The sequence below is a fragment of the Mauremys mutica genome, chromosome 7 (genome assembly GCF_020497125.1).
Source record: "Mauremys mutica isolate MM-2020 ecotype Southern chromosome 7, ASM2049712v1, whole genome shotgun sequence".
Lineage (NCBI taxonomy): Eukaryota > Metazoa > Chordata > Testudines > Geoemydidae > Mauremys > Mauremys mutica.
The window spans coordinates 89,511,401-89,526,840 of record NC_059078.1 but is presented as its reverse complement, the minus strand read 5'-3'; the positions used below and the strand labels follow the sequence as shown (position 1 = coordinate 89,526,840).

The 15,440-nt window shown below is 39.2% G+C and overlaps 1 protein-coding gene across 5 annotated transcripts in view; it reads left to right on the top strand.

The window, feature by feature from the left end:
• MICU1 (mitochondrial calcium uptake 1) overlaps positions 1 to 15,440 on the top strand; it is a 248,343-nt gene that overhangs the window by 200,211 nt on the left and 32,692 nt on the right. For all 5 annotated transcript variants that reach the window (XM_045025877.1, XM_045025876.1, XM_045025878.1 and 2 more), the window contains one exon: positions 10,446 to 10,583. In XM_045025877.1, the coding sequence (XP_044881812.1) occupies positions 10,446 to 10,583 (138 nt within the window). The remainder of the gene's footprint in view (positions 1 to 10,445; positions 10,584 to 15,440) is intronic.

Below are 15,440 nucleotides of genomic sequence, written 5' to 3'. Positions count from 1 at the left end.
TCTGAGGCAGGGAAATGCATAGGTGTCTTTATTATTTAGTATAGATCTGTGCATGTCTGATGCTACTAAGTAAAGAGTAATGGTGTCTTAGAATCTTCTACAAAGTCTGGCTAGCTGGCTGGCTTTCACTGTCACATACCCCTGAAGAGGTAAACTGTAAACCAGAAGGCTCAAAATGCATAAATACAATCTGCTTCTGAGATGGAGGGAATGGAGCAGAATTCCCCTCACCACATTTCTGGTACTTTCCATTCCAGTACAACTGCTGAAAATCTAGATCTCCATTAACTCTTCTCCCTTCTATGTGTGGTATTTAAAAAAAAAAAGTCACCTCCTGGAGTCTGCATTAATATGATGGGAAAATCTTCATCACATACTATATCATGTATAGTTAAATTCTTCTTAATAATAGCATGGGCCTTGTTAATCAATATTGATGTTCGAACAATGAAGTGATGCTGCCCAGGGTTCAAAAATGTCACATTATGCCTGGCTTTGATTAACTTTTTGGACAGAGGAGGTTTGTATTTCCTATCACACAACGAATTGACATTTACTAATTGTCACAATAATGTGTCTATCATATTTTAAGTGTTTGGCTTTATTTTTACAGTGCCCCACACACCTTGGTTTGGGGGAGAGGCACTTAGAACATTATGTATGATTTCTTGTAGTCTTATTAATGGATATATACACTAGCCACTGCTTTCACCAAGTGGTTAATACTGGAAACTGTTCTGGAGGTAATGATTAGTACGGCACTTCTCTAATGTGTTTCATGCTACATGTTGCAGCTTGCATTATAAAATTATAATTTGCATTTTAAATGTTGAGTGTATGACAGGACAAATAAATGGGTCCCAAGTCTTCATTTATAACCTGAAATATGTTGTTAGTCACGAACTGTCAGAAGTTCCTTTGGTAGAATTTTTCTAAAGATTGAGTATTTTAAAGGCTAGTCCTTTTGAGCTCAAGGTGCATTTGGGTACGTTTTTGTCCCTTGCGTTAAAGGGAATGGGATTTGTAGTTTAGGGCCCTAAGCAACAATCCCAGTGCACAGAGCTCTCCCTCCCCAGTTTCCTCATGCTCATGTCAGTTCTTTCTTACTAAAGAAATAAACTACAACTGCACTTTCCCACAACTAACCAGATTCTATCCCCTTCTTACACTGCCTGCCCCCAGGACACTTTAGGTCTTAAAGATTGACTCCCGGTGGGGACGGGGGAATCATTAAACTTGTCTTTTTTTCTTTATCATGTATTAAAAAATCCTTTAAAGAAAACTTTTTGATTGTATTAGAATTTCTGGTGTTCTCTACACTGTTTTTCATGAAAGACTTTGTGAATGATTGGAGAACTAGCATGATTTATAACATCACAGATCTGAAGGAAGAGAAACCTGCTTAATTGAGAAGGGGGAGTTCTTTTTATTCAGATTGTTTAAAACTCTCTGGGCTCTTAAAATACCTATTTTCCTCAAACACCAAAGGAATATTGGAAGAAAATCCATAATAGACTTAGCACGTTCCTTTAGCTAGGATTGAGAGCTCCCAACCAATCCCCTTTCCTCTCCTCCAGAGACATCAAGCAAATTCAGGGAGAACAGGACTTGAAACCCAATTTTGAGGATGGAGGGAAGATTTAACAACATACAAGCCACCCCTACTCCACAAAAGCAAAAAGGCACAAACCCAATTACTTTTCCTTTGCAGTTCACTTTTAAGCCTTGGGGTCTGTATGATGAAGCATAGGTACTAGCCAACCACAGGAATCAGAAGGGTTTACATACATGGTGAAGATCTTTCCTGTTTTACAGACCAATAGAATTCTGACGTATTCTGTGTAATCTAGGATTTCTTGTTAACCCATGTCAATAACAAAGTACAGATTTCAAATTTAAGTGCACAGTGCATGCAGCTTACCAGTTATGAAGGTAAAAAAAAAAACACTTTTCTGTTTTGATGAACACAGCAGGGAATTGTTCTGAGATTTTTCATACTAGAATTGACACATTTCTAACCACTAATTTTTAACCAATCTTGGAAGGCTGGGGAGATTCAAAAGGAACGGGGAAAACTGCTAATGTAGAACCAACATTTAAAAAGAGTAAAAGGGATGATCCAAGGAACTATAGACTGGTTAGTCTGATATCTGTCCTGAACAAAATAATGGGACAGTTAATTCAGGATTCTTATCAACAAAGAATTAGAAGCTAAAACATAATCAGTGGTGCATAGCCATGTAGGTTTTGTCAAGCAAACCTATTTTCTTTTTTTTGACAATATTATAGGTCTAGTTGATAAAGGCAACTATTTGATACTATTAAAATTTCTCCAAGGAATTTGACAAAGTACCACATGATATTTTGATTTAAAAACTTGCATTATATGTAACTAACAGGGCACACATTAGATGGATTAAGAACAGGCACACTGACAGATCTCAAAATGTAGTTGTCAAGGGGAAGCCATCAAGAAGCAGGGCTATTTCTAGCAGGGTCTCCCAGGGAGTGGCTCTTGGTCCAATGTTATTTAATATTTTATCAGCAATCTAGATGGTAATATAAACTCTCTGCTTGTAAAGTTTGCTGATGATACAAAGACTGGTGAGATAGTAAATAATGAGGAGAAAAGGTTGCTGTTAACGATCTGAATTGCCGGCTAAATGGTCACAATCCAACAAATTGTATTTTAATACAGCCAGATGCAAGGTAATGCACCTAGGAACCAAGAACACAAGCTATACCTATAGGATGGGAGGACTGTCTTGGAAAAGCAGTGACTTGGAGAAAGACTTAAGGGTCATTGTAGATAATTGTCCCACCATGAGTTCTCAGTGCAATGTTACGGCAAAAAGGGCTAATGAAGTCGTTGGATATTTAAAAAGAGGAATGTCATGCAGAAGTAGGAAAGTGATCTTGCTGCCATACATAGCATTGGTAAGACTGGTAGTAGAGTACTGTGTCCATTTCTAGTGTCCACGTTTCAAGAAGGATGTGGAAATACTAGAAAGATGTCAAAAGAAGGCCACAATGATTCAGGGGCTGTAAAACAAGCCTTCCAGTATGAGCCTTAAGTCACTCAACTTAACCATCTTATCAAAGAGAGAGTTGAGAGGTGACTTGTTTACTGTCTATAGATATTTACACAGGTAAAATATATCTGGTAGTGGGAGATCCTTCAGTCTAGCTGAGAAGCATAACAAGATCCAGTTGCTGGAAGTTGAAAGTAGACAAATTCAACCTTTGAAATAAGATGCAGTTTTGTAGCAGTGAGGATAATACAAACATTGGGGAAACTTACCTGAGAAGGCAGTGGACTCCCTGTTGGTTGGAGTCTTTAAGGCAAGATTAGAAATCTAGCTAAAAGGTGTGTCCCACATGACATTCTCATAAGCAAAGTAGGGAAAGGTGGTCTAGAAATGAAATTACTGTAAGGTGGATGCACAACTGGTTGAAAGGCCATACTCAAAGAATAGATATGAATGGTTCACTTGTCAAAATGGGAGGCCGTATCTAGTGAGGTCCCACAGGTGTCAGTCTAGTATTATCCAATATTTTCATTAATGACTTGGAGTATGCAGTGGAGAGTTCACTTATAAAATTTGCAGATGACACTGTGACTTTCCCCAGGGTACAATCTGGCCTGTTGAACAACTGCATCCCCTCAAGTCTCCAACATGGGGTGCCTTTTAAACTGTTTCATTGTGAGAGTAATCTCACTCCTGGCCACCTCACACACACAGCCTCCAGCACGTAAATCACCCCACGTTATACTGTATGAGTACTGTAGCCAGCCAGCCACCTATTAATTCTATTACAGAGCAACATCAGCAAATTCCCAGTCCCAGACTTATCCCCAGAATCGAGCGTCTTGTACTGCCCAGGTCTTTCCTTCTGGACAAAACAAGCTCAAAGTCTGTCATAGAAATGACATGCACAAATCTTGTTATCCCAAGTGAAGTTCCCAAACACTTTAGTACAAACACACTGGTTTAGATAAAACAAGTTTACTAACTGCAGAAAGATTTTAAGTGATTACAAGTAATGATGCATAAAAGTCAGAATTGGTTACAAAGAAATAAAAGATAAAACATAAATTAATACCTAACTTAACAAACTAAGTGAATTGAAAGCAAAATATATCTCTCACCACATGCTCTTGCAGTCTTACTGGTTCGATGCCTTTCAACCAGGACCCATCCCCTAGTCCAGTGATCCTTTCCTTGTCCTTCAGGCATTGTGAATGTTGTGGGCAGAGAGAAAGGGAGAAGAGATAACATGAGGATTTTGCTCCCCTTTCTGATAGCAGATCTCTGCTTTGAGAATCATCTCCAGCTGAGGTTCAGGTGACAGAAAATCTGTTTGCACAGGAACCTCCAGCTGTTGCATTGCCAAGATGTAAATTTCTCGGTCACAACCTTCTTCCTGCCAAAGAATGTCCGCTTCACCGGGTGACAGTCCATTTGATTATGTTGACACCTGGCTGAGGTATTGACTAGTGTTTTGTCTCTGGAGACCTAGTTTGAAGCTGTTTCCCCAGACTAGAAATGTATCTTATACAGTAGAATTTTATAACTTTCCATACAAGGTTGCCACACATTTTACCAGGACAATAATGATCAGCAAATTATGAGTTTTCAGTGATACCTCACAAGGCATACTTTGTATGAAATATATCATAGTCTTGTAAAAAGGATGAACATGAGGTTATAGACTGACACAGACATCAAGCTGGGAGGAGTTACAAGCACATTAGAGATCATGGTTAGAATTCAAAACAACCTTGACATACTGGTGAATTGGTGTGAAATCAAGAAGATGAAATTCAGTAAAGTGCAAAGTACTTCACTTAGGAAGCAAAAATCAAATGCAAAACTACAAAATGGGAAATAACTGGTTAGGTGGTGGTACTGCTGAAAACGATCTGCTGATTATAGAGGATCAAAAATTGAATATGGGTCAATAGTGTGATGCAGCTGCAAAAAAGGCTAATGTTGTTCTCGAGTGTATTAACAGGAGTGTTGAATGTAAGACATGGGTGGTAATTGTCCTGCTCTACTTGGCACTGGTGAGGCATCAGCTGCAGTACTGTGTCCAATTATGGGCGCCAAATGTTAGGAAAAATATGGACACACTGGAGAGTGTCTAGAGAGCAACAAAAATGGTAAAAGATTTAGAAAACCTGACTTATGAAGAAAGGTTAAAAACTGGGCTTGTTTAGTCTTGAGAGAAGACCTGAGGGGAAACCTGATAAGTCTTCTAATATGTTAGTTTGTTACAAAGAGGATTGTGATCAATTAGTCTCCTTGTCCACTGAAGATAGGACAGAAAGTAATAGGATTAGTCTGCAGCAAGGGAGATTTAGGTTAAATATTAGGAAAATCTTTCTAACTGTAAGGGTAATTAAGCTTTGGAATAGGCTTCCAAGAGAGATTGTGGAATCATAGGAGGTTTTTAGAAACAGGTTGGACAAACACCTGTCGGGGATGGTCTAGGTGTCCTTGGTCCTGCCACAGTGCAGGGGGCTGGACTTGATGACTTTTCAAGGTGCCTTGAAGCCTATGTTTGTATGATTCTGTATGCTTTAATGGAGCTTCTAGGACAAATTCTATGGCCTTGTACATGTGAGGGGTCAAGCTGGCTGGTTGTGGTGATCCCTTCTGGCTTTGGGAGTATCTGAATCAGTGAATACACCTGTTTGTTCCCTTCTTTCACGGGCCATGGAGAAAAGAGGTAGCTCAGCATTGCCCTCAACCTGTTCATAACAGTTGCAGCTCTGCATTAAGATAATGACTACAATCAAATCCTCATGCTTCATGGCATTCATTGGTCACCTGTAGTGGTCAAGAAGGATTTTTTTCCCCCAATGCACAATTGGCCAGGTGTATTCTAGGGGTTTGATTTTTTTTTTTTGGTCCTCCTCTGAAGCATAAAGGACAATGGAGAACATTTTGATCTTCTGTTAAGTTTTCTCTGCATCATATTGTGGTACTACCTGTAGCAACTCCACTTTCTTTTAAGTCCCATGTATGATCTGTTGTGATTAGCAACAGATCTCAAGCATTTTTATATACTTATTTCCTTTTTTCTCCTTATCCTTTGTTTCAGTTTTCTCACTCTATATCTTTTTACATATTGTATATTGTATATCCCTTTCATAAGTAATTTAAATATAACTTATACCAGATGAGTGAGAGTTTGGAAAAATAACTACTTTCTTGACATCACTTCATTGTTGTATGGATTAAAACTAAGAGAGAGTGCTTACTTTTCTCATTCCGAGCTTTAAATGATTGTTAGTTTTGGAAACTCACAGTTAGTCAGTATTTAAAGGCAGCATGAAGATGTATTGGTGAATATTTCTGTTAACTTATGCAGTAAGAGTTGCTGCAGGTACAGTAATTGATTGGTGGATGTGGGGGTATTAAATCAATTTGTCGAGAATAGGTAAGGGACATTAATTTTAAAAGTACAATATGGAAGAAAAACAAAAATAAGGAACATAAAGAGAATAAAAAAGCCTGAAATAATGTGAATTAATACTTTCACATGAATAACTTTATCTGAGTTTTATGACTGATCATTGCTGATGGTCTATAGAAATTTAAAAATGGGAACCAAATTTGGGTCCATAATGAGGGATAATGATGAACTGTGTTCCCAACACTCCCCCTTGAATATATTATTTTACTTCTTAAAGGTGAGAGGTATTTCTGAAGTAGTCTTTGTATTAAAAAACCAAAAAGAATGATAGGGTTTTTTTTAAATCCAAAACCCTGCTGTAAATAAAATGTAAAAAACCCTATTTTTCACCTCACCTTTGATTCATTCTCCAGTACACCACCATTGTAGTCGTAACCTCACAGTTTGGTACAGGCTGGGGCATCACAGTGGGATGGGGGAATTATTTTTGTACTAAATGCTCCTCTGCCTCTTGTTTGAGTCATTCAACTCATAATGCTGCACTTATTTCATTTTTGACAAATTTTTGCAGGATTATGGGCACCAGCAATCAAATTATGCTGATACGCCTTTGGGATCCACCAGTTACAAACTGATGAGATTCTTGTACTTTAAAGACTGTGTTAATTTTATTAAGTGCCAGCAATGAAGATTAGACTTTGATTCCATAAGTGCTTTTCCATCCTGGTTTCTCATTTCATTGATAGTTGATTAAGTTGTAAAAGCTCCTGTGATTTTTCTGTCTCAGAAATCTTTGCTCTCTGCAGTGCCAAAGAATCTGTAGGGCTGTGTCTAGGCTAAATTGACCACAACCAGCTAACACATTTTAAAGTGACACTATTTGCATCTATATTTGCATCTCAGATAGGGTAGCTTGACAAATATTTTTAAAGTAATCCCTCTTCTTGCATGGACCCTTGCTGTCATTCACTCTCAATAGGACTGTCTTAGAACCAATAAATCCATTGAAATTGAGTGAAAATTATAGCATTGTCTTTAATCTATCCAGTGTATTTGAGTATTGAGTAGTCTCTCTGCTACTAAGGGACATCTCATTAAGGAGCGATGGAGATCCTAGCATGGGGGAGGAGGGGAGGATCTGTGATCACATCTGTGATCATGATACGGTAATTATCCTTGAGCCTATGAAATATTTGAAGATCATATCCTAAAACAGGGATAGAGCAAGATGGCCTTGCTGGCTGATACACTTCTTCTTACTGGGGACCCATGATTCAGTGGTTCCTGGTGAAAGGCTGACTTTTGGTCTTTGATTAACCTAACCAAAAAATGGCACCAAAAAGCTTGAGGTGAGACAGCTTGAGAAGGGAGGAATGCAGAGGAGAGGTTGGCTGAGGGGGAGTGAGTTTGTTTGCCTTCGGAGCTGAAGTACTATCACAACTAATGTTCTAGTACAGTCTCTCATTCCTGGTCAGTTGCAAAAAAGTACAACCCAGATGTAGCTGGTACTGACGAAACTTGTATGGGTACAGTTCTTAATCCTGTTAAGGGCATGAAGATAGAAAATGAATAAATTAATCATCACGTTGTTAAAGTGGGATAGGGGAAAATGAATAATGTACATTACACTTATTTTAAACTTGTCTGAGAAAGGTCACTAATTATAAACTGAGCTTGAAAATTTTAAAGCCCTTTCAGGTGTGCTAATAAAAGATAATGTCTCATACTCCTGCAAAATTGAGGTCTTTGAAGAACATGAGTAAAAATACCGATTTGCATGTTTGGGGGTTAATTGAGAGGCAAACGGAGAGTCTCCACTAGAAAGCCTTGCTGCTGGTTTTAAAACTACATTGGATGTGAAATTTATGCCTTAAAGTATTGTAACATTTTTCCATATTTCTCCGAAACGGGTTAAGTTCCTTACTTCTGATGTTAATGAAGACTGTATTTTTCCTCTGACTTTGATAGGGTTTTTCCTACAGCAAATGAGAAGGAAAGAGTTCAGTGTTTTGGGTACAGAATAAGTGGGATTCTTTAGCAAACTACAATTAAGAGGTTACATGACTTCCCAGATATTGCACACACCATTTAAGCTCAGAGAAAAAGACTGATGATCAAATTGGTTTTTTTTTTAAATATATGTATTTTTTTGCATCTTGGGACTAGACATAGTTGTTTAATTTCCTTCCAAAAATTGAATCTTCAAAGGTCAGAAATGTTGCTATGATAGTTAATTTTGACTAAACAGTACAGGGAACAAACTATGGAATTCATAATCCATGAGTCATTCAGATCAGAAACCCAAAAGTTCTCATACCCAATCAGAAAACTGAATCCTAGTGCATGGCCTGTGTGTTCAATTCAAACAGTTCAAATTTTGAATGTTGAGTACCCGCAACCAATGTCTCACTGTCAAGCTGCAGACCAATAACTACTTTGCGAATTTCAAATAAAATTTGAATCTCTCCATACAGTTCGTGAACAGGGAGAAGAAAAGCAGTGAAATTGATCAAGTAAATTATTCACTATGAATTATTTACTCAGCTCTTTTCATTACCATGCAAATTGTAATGGCTTGTTTACAAGCTGCCTACTTGTTAGGTAGTTTAAGTAAAGAACACTCATACACATCCTTTGGTCCAAAATAGTTTGAGCTTGTTGACCTTCAGGTCATGTTGCAAGACTATCTATTTATGTCGGTTTGTACAGAGACAGGAGCTTGATGGGGGTGGTTGTTTATGGGGCTAGGTAGCTAAGGGATGGTATCTGTTGGCTTTCTTATATCAGCTCTGGCAAACTTGATATAAGATGTTAGTGTTTTTTTGTGAGCTTTCACTTCTTTTTTTTTTTTTTTTAATGATAGTGCCTAGGGAGCAACTGAGATTGGGGTCCCCCTGTGTTAGGCACTATCCACAAATGAAGTAATAGTCCTTGGCCAAAGAGCTTAGAATCTAAATGGACAACACCAACAATGGGTGAGGGTGAAGAGGTACAACCTATAAGCAGAGTAAACAGACTGATGATTTGCAAATGTCATGTTAGATCCTTGACTGTTTGTGATTTGTTTTTGTATTTATTTATTTTTGCTCTACTAAGTCTCTAGCCTTTTTACTAGCAGAGATTGATGTTAGCCTCTTACCTGATCACTAAGGAGGCTATTCAGTGGGAAAACAACGTTTTTCCCCCTCTGAAAGGCTTGTGAAGGGAGGTTGGGGTGGAAGTGTCCCCCAACAATCTTCGTAAGCCTCTCAGAGGTTAGAGATTGGCAGCTGTCGAATGAAGAGTTTACCAAGACTTGGCAATTGTCAGGGGAAAATCAAGAGCAAGGGAAGGAGTCTTCTCTCACTGACAGTCCCTACATAGAATTTGGGGATTTTCCCTTCCTGATTTACTGACCACCAAGCCTCTTGTCAGCCATGTTTCTCCCCACTGTTGTTTTTAAGTCATGCTTACTGTGTTTTATTGAAGGATCTGTGCAGGACTGAGCCCTGAGAAGGGGTTACTGACAGCGGCTTGTTCTCTGCATGACACACAGTCGCACTTCTGTGGCCTGCAGTGTGTGGCATGTATTTTCTAGTACTGGCAAACTGTCTTCTGACACTGTCCCCATTAGAAACCTCTGACTGCAAGTTTTATACCATTTCTGAACTGCCTTTAAGTGAAAATCTAGTTTACTTTCATTTAGAAATGTCTATTCTGGGTTGTAATCAATGCTTGTTGAGGACCAATCCCACAAATGCTGTCCCCCTGTATAATGGAACAAGTTGATCATGATAAAGGACATTCCTAAATGATTGTCCAAGTACTGGGATGTGTGTGTAAAACAGATAAATAAATAATCACTGACATCGATGAAGAGGAGATGTTGAGCACAGTTAGAGCTGCTTCTGGAAATACTGTCGACCACATTTAGCTCAGCATTACAGTAAATGTTGTGCACCTCCTGAATAAAATATCAGCTTCCTATTAAAGCAGAATTGCTTTAATATTAGTGTTTTGTTTTAATCTTCTTTCTCTTCCAGTTTGAAAGGCATGATCCTGTGAATGGGCGGATCACTGAGCGTCAGTTTGGTGGCATGCTGCTGGCCTATAGTGGAGTGCAGTCAAAGAAGCTCACTCTCATGCTGAAGCAACTCAGGAAACATTTTCAAGAAGGAGAGGTTAGTGGCTTTTAGGCAGACAAAAGAGAAATTTTAAGATTTTCTGATGAGTGCATCCATAGTGCTTTGCACTGTGAAATGAAGTCTAAAATGTGAATAAACTTGTAGAATTAATCATTTCAGTGCTGATACATATTTCCATTGACTTTTACTTGTCCAAAATATATCTCAGTAGTTAAATAATGCTTGATAGCTGAATATGTCACAGGCTGGAGTGAAAAAAAAAATGGCCATTTCATATTTTGCTCTGAAATTATAGATCTAAGCAGTGGGCTAGCACAGACTGGGCTTACCATAAAATAAATATGCTCCGACTCCTGAAGAAAGGCACCTGACCCTCTAAAACCTATTGAGGCCCTAAGAGCCACATTGACTTCAGATGGTCAACAAATCACCAGCAGTAAGGAGTCAAAGAATGCATAAGTCTAGTGATCAAGATCTGGCTGTGTGTATAATGAAAGACTGCTTTACACATTTTAAAATGACTGTATTGCAATAGTGGGTGTAGAAATACTTAGCATGAATTTAAAAAAAAACACACTTTCTGGTTAAGCCCCCACATGTTTAACCTGAACAAACATTGAAGACTTGTATCCAACAGTTGGCTTGACCTTGGATTAATTGTGCAGTATGATTGGGTAGTTTATCATTTTATTATGATTTTATGAGAAAAATGTGTTATGGGAATTAGACTCAAAATTTGTAGGGGGAAAAGGTTGCAGTCCCTGCAGTAGTTAATTCAGGGAAGGAGCCCTTGGAATAAAACACCTAAACTGAAAGGACATCTTTAATATGATGATGAAAGTATGGGGTGCTAAATTACAGTAGTGTTAGAATGTCATGTCTGCTTCTATAGAGATTAATAGTGCTCCTTTTTTATTAATTAGTTTGTGAACATAGCAATCAACCAAAACGGCAACTAATGAAAGACTTCTGCTTCTGTGGTTAGTAGGCCTGACTGTTGTAGAACTGCTTCCTCTTAGCAGCAGAACTGTCATTTATTTCTTAATTTTGCTAATCCATTTCGTGATGCAAAATATTAAGAAATACTGGACCAGATTCTGACCAACCTTAAGATCCCTTTACGTTGCTCCTTAAAGCTGCTCTAAATGGATTCCACTGATATGAAGGAATCCTCAGTTGGCATAAATCCAGCATGGCCAACCCTACATCAGTGCCTCCTGCACCCAGCATAGGGGATGTGTTGAAAGAACTAGGGTATTTTGAGGAGCCAAAGCACAGTTTATTCAAGCAGTTCTTTCTGGTGTAATGGCCCTTAGGTGGCATTCAAGGCCAGTGAAAACTAAAACAACCACTGGGTTCTTCTAACTTGCTTCAGGGGCCGGTTTGGCCCCTGTTCTGGTGCAGCTGACAATTTACACCATTATGTTTTATATTGTTAGTGCTAACTTCTACATCTGCCATGTTTTGGATATTATGAAAGAAGCAACCTGGTTATTACTGTATGCGTATCAAGGTTAATTTGTCAGTTTGCTTTCCTTTAAATTGTATATTAATCAAAGGTTAAAAAATAAACATGGAAATCTCCTTAATGAGTCAATAAATCATAATTCAAGTTGTCACAGACCATGCCACTCACTGCCAGACTGGCACCTCCTCCTGGTCATTCTGGGGATTAGCTCAAGGCTGACGCTCCAATTCACAGTCTGTACACCATCACTCCTTCTCCGCAGTCCAATTGTAAACCCTCTCGCAGTGTCTGAAACTGCAACGTCCTCTTCGTGGCTCAGCCCTCTGGCCATGTCACTATCTGTGTTTCCCCCTCTTCCGAGGGAGTTTAGCTCCTAGTCCAGCCACCTCCCCAGTGGCGACTGCAGTCAATTGTCCTGCCACTTCCCTGGCGGGGGGGGGTGTTTCCCGGGCCTGCCCACTACTATCACTGCATTTCCCTGAGCCACTTCCCCCTGGGCACAATACTCTCATCAGTCTCAGCAGCCCGTCCGGACCTCCTTCTCTTCTCACCAGGCTTCTGCCTGCACCACTCTGTCCAAGGTGCTACAGCATTGCAACCTACCCCAGACATTCCTCCCTCCTCAAACTCTAGGCAGCTACTGACCCTACTCTGCCCAGAGGCTCTTTTTTATGGACCTGCCAGGTCCTGATTGGCTGCTCCTCACAGATCCTCTCCTATTGGCTGCTTTTCACACAGCCTCCCCAGTTGTATTAACCTCTTACTAGCCAGTGTGGGGTGGACACTTCATCACGCAAGTATTTTAGAACTATGCTGGTAGAGGCCAGTGAGGCCTGAAATATGTTCATGTCAGCCACATTCTCCAATGGTTTTGCAAAGCTCATACTTCCCTGATATCCCAAGTGAGGTCCTGCTCATGCCAGGTACAAACTTCCTTTGAGACTTCACTCTTTCTCTGTGGACTGTATTTGAGTTTTCACAGAAGTTGAGTTCCACGAGCGTAACATGCAAAGCTTGGCATATTCAAGCACCATTGATAAAATGCAGGCTTCAGTAAAGTTGCAAGCTAAATCCGGACCCTGGTTTTAGAATTGTATAAGCACAAACCCACCCTTTTTTCTCCACATGAATGAAAACTAAGAAAATTCCCAGACACACATCTTCATTGAGCTGTAGCCAAGTTTGAGAATAAATTTCTCTTTAAAGCACAAATAGAATGTATAGTTAAAAGTAAACACTAGAAGCTTGGGAAATTCTCCGTGTAGAGTTGGGTGACACACTGAGCCCTGTCTACAGTAGTAGTGGCAGAGCTGCACTGGCAGTAGTGCAGTGAGGGAAGACTTCCTCAAATATGCTAGTGTAGATGTAGCCTTAAAGAGCAAACTACTGGCATCCATTTAGGGAGAACTTAAGTTGTGTGTGAGGATCTCTAGCCTTGAGATAGAACGTGAGTACGGATATGAGGACAGAGTTCCAGTTGGACTTGGATGTTCTAGTAACACTGTTTTTAAAGGTCTGTATATTTGTAATTTTATCTGAAAGTTTTTGGTTCAGGAATAACAACTTGTAGATACATAAAGTTTGGGTGTGTGATTAACAGAAAATACCAACTCCTAATGTCATATTTTCCAATTTGCTGTAACGTTTTCTGTAACTAGTTTTGATTATGTAGCTAACAATAGCCAAGGATGCTAAGAGATGAACTGGAGGGACCTGATTTTTTTTTTGTCAGCATCTTATTGTTTCTTCACTGGATAAAGAAAAAAAATTCTTAACCTGATAGAGAGGGACATGTTTATGTCCAGATTCTAGGGGTAACTCTCCTGCCAGGCTGTTTTTATGGTTATGGTTGTTAACCAGATTCATAACCACCCTTTTTATCTCCAAGGACTTCGGGGGGTGGGGAGAAGAGGAGGAATTCAGAATTTTACACTTGCAAGAAGAAAAGCGATAGAGGATTTCCAAGTCTGGAGACGGATGAAAAGCCAAAAGTTTTTAATTACAGCAATAGCAAATAAAGGCAAATAATAAAAAGTTTTTTGGGGAAGAGGTAAAGGATGTGGGGGTGCCAGTTTCTCTTCCCCTCTGGCACAGATGAAACGCTTGGCAGCTTTGTTGACTCCAGGCAGCTGGCTGTACAGTGACTAATTAAGTTAGAAGGATCATCTGTTACAAGCAGTTGTAGCTCACATACATTTCTTGTCAATCCAGTCCAGTCAGGGCCGGCTCCAGGCACCAGCTTATCAAGCAGGTGCTTGGGGCGGCAACTCGGGAGCGGGGCGGCACTTTTAGGTATTCCACGGCAATTCGGCGGAGGGTCCCTCGCTCCCGCTTGGAGCGAAGGACCTCCTGCTGAATTGCCGCAGATCACAATCGCGGCTTTTTTTTTTTTTTTTTTGGCTGCTTGGGGCGGTAAAATCCCTAGAGTCGGCCCTGAGTCCAGTACCTTACTTCAGAACATCCTCATACAAGACTGGCTGCTTTTTAAAATCTTCCCTCTGTCTGAAGTGGGAATATGTTTTGGAACACAGTGTCCTTTGGTGATTTGTATGTAATACCTTCAGTACCTAAAGACATTTATCTGTTGTTGGATTACTCTATTGCAGCTGCCTTAACATTATGTGGTTTAAATCCTTACACTTTTTTAATGAAGTGTGATGGAGCGTTTCACTTACATTCCTTTTGAGCTTGCTAGCTAAGTTCATATAGGAATGCACCTGCAACATTTTCTTTTGTAAACGAGTTCAGTGTTAGCATAAAAGTTTTCTTGGACTTGAAATAACTTAAGCTTAACCCTAGTGTTGCTTCCTGCTCTTCATTTGTAATTTACAACATCTGCAGAAGTGTCTGGTTCCCAATTCTTTTATATTTGAGTCAGAAGCTAGCAGTCGTGCTGAAAAGGTGGTATGTTTATGCTAATCGCTGTTGTTCTCTTGGATCCCAGACCTTAAAAATGAGCTATCTTCTTTACAGTGATTTTTGTCACTAAACTCCCTTTCAGTCAGAGTATCTTACAATGTATTTCTTGTTTTAAATTAGTCCAATAATCCACTGGTCTACAATTTTTGAGAAGTCGTCTGCTTCAGAGATAAAATGTGCTATTTATTATGTATTTTGATGTGCTGAATTCAAATATGACAATTAAAACAACTGATTGGCTACTGTTTCTAAGATATTTAAGTTTTTACATTTTATGTCTATGTATATTGTGTAGATAGTAGAGTTTTAATCATAAATTGTAAACCTAGGTCTTTTCATGTGTTTATGGTTGCTTTACATGATAATATTTCACCTGTCCTGTTATGTAACACTTTAAAAATCAGCAAAAGGGTTATATAAATAAAATTTATTATGAAACAAAAGGCAAAAAACTATTATGTACATAGTTTAGTCCTATTCAGTGTCTACTCGGCGCTTCTTGGCTT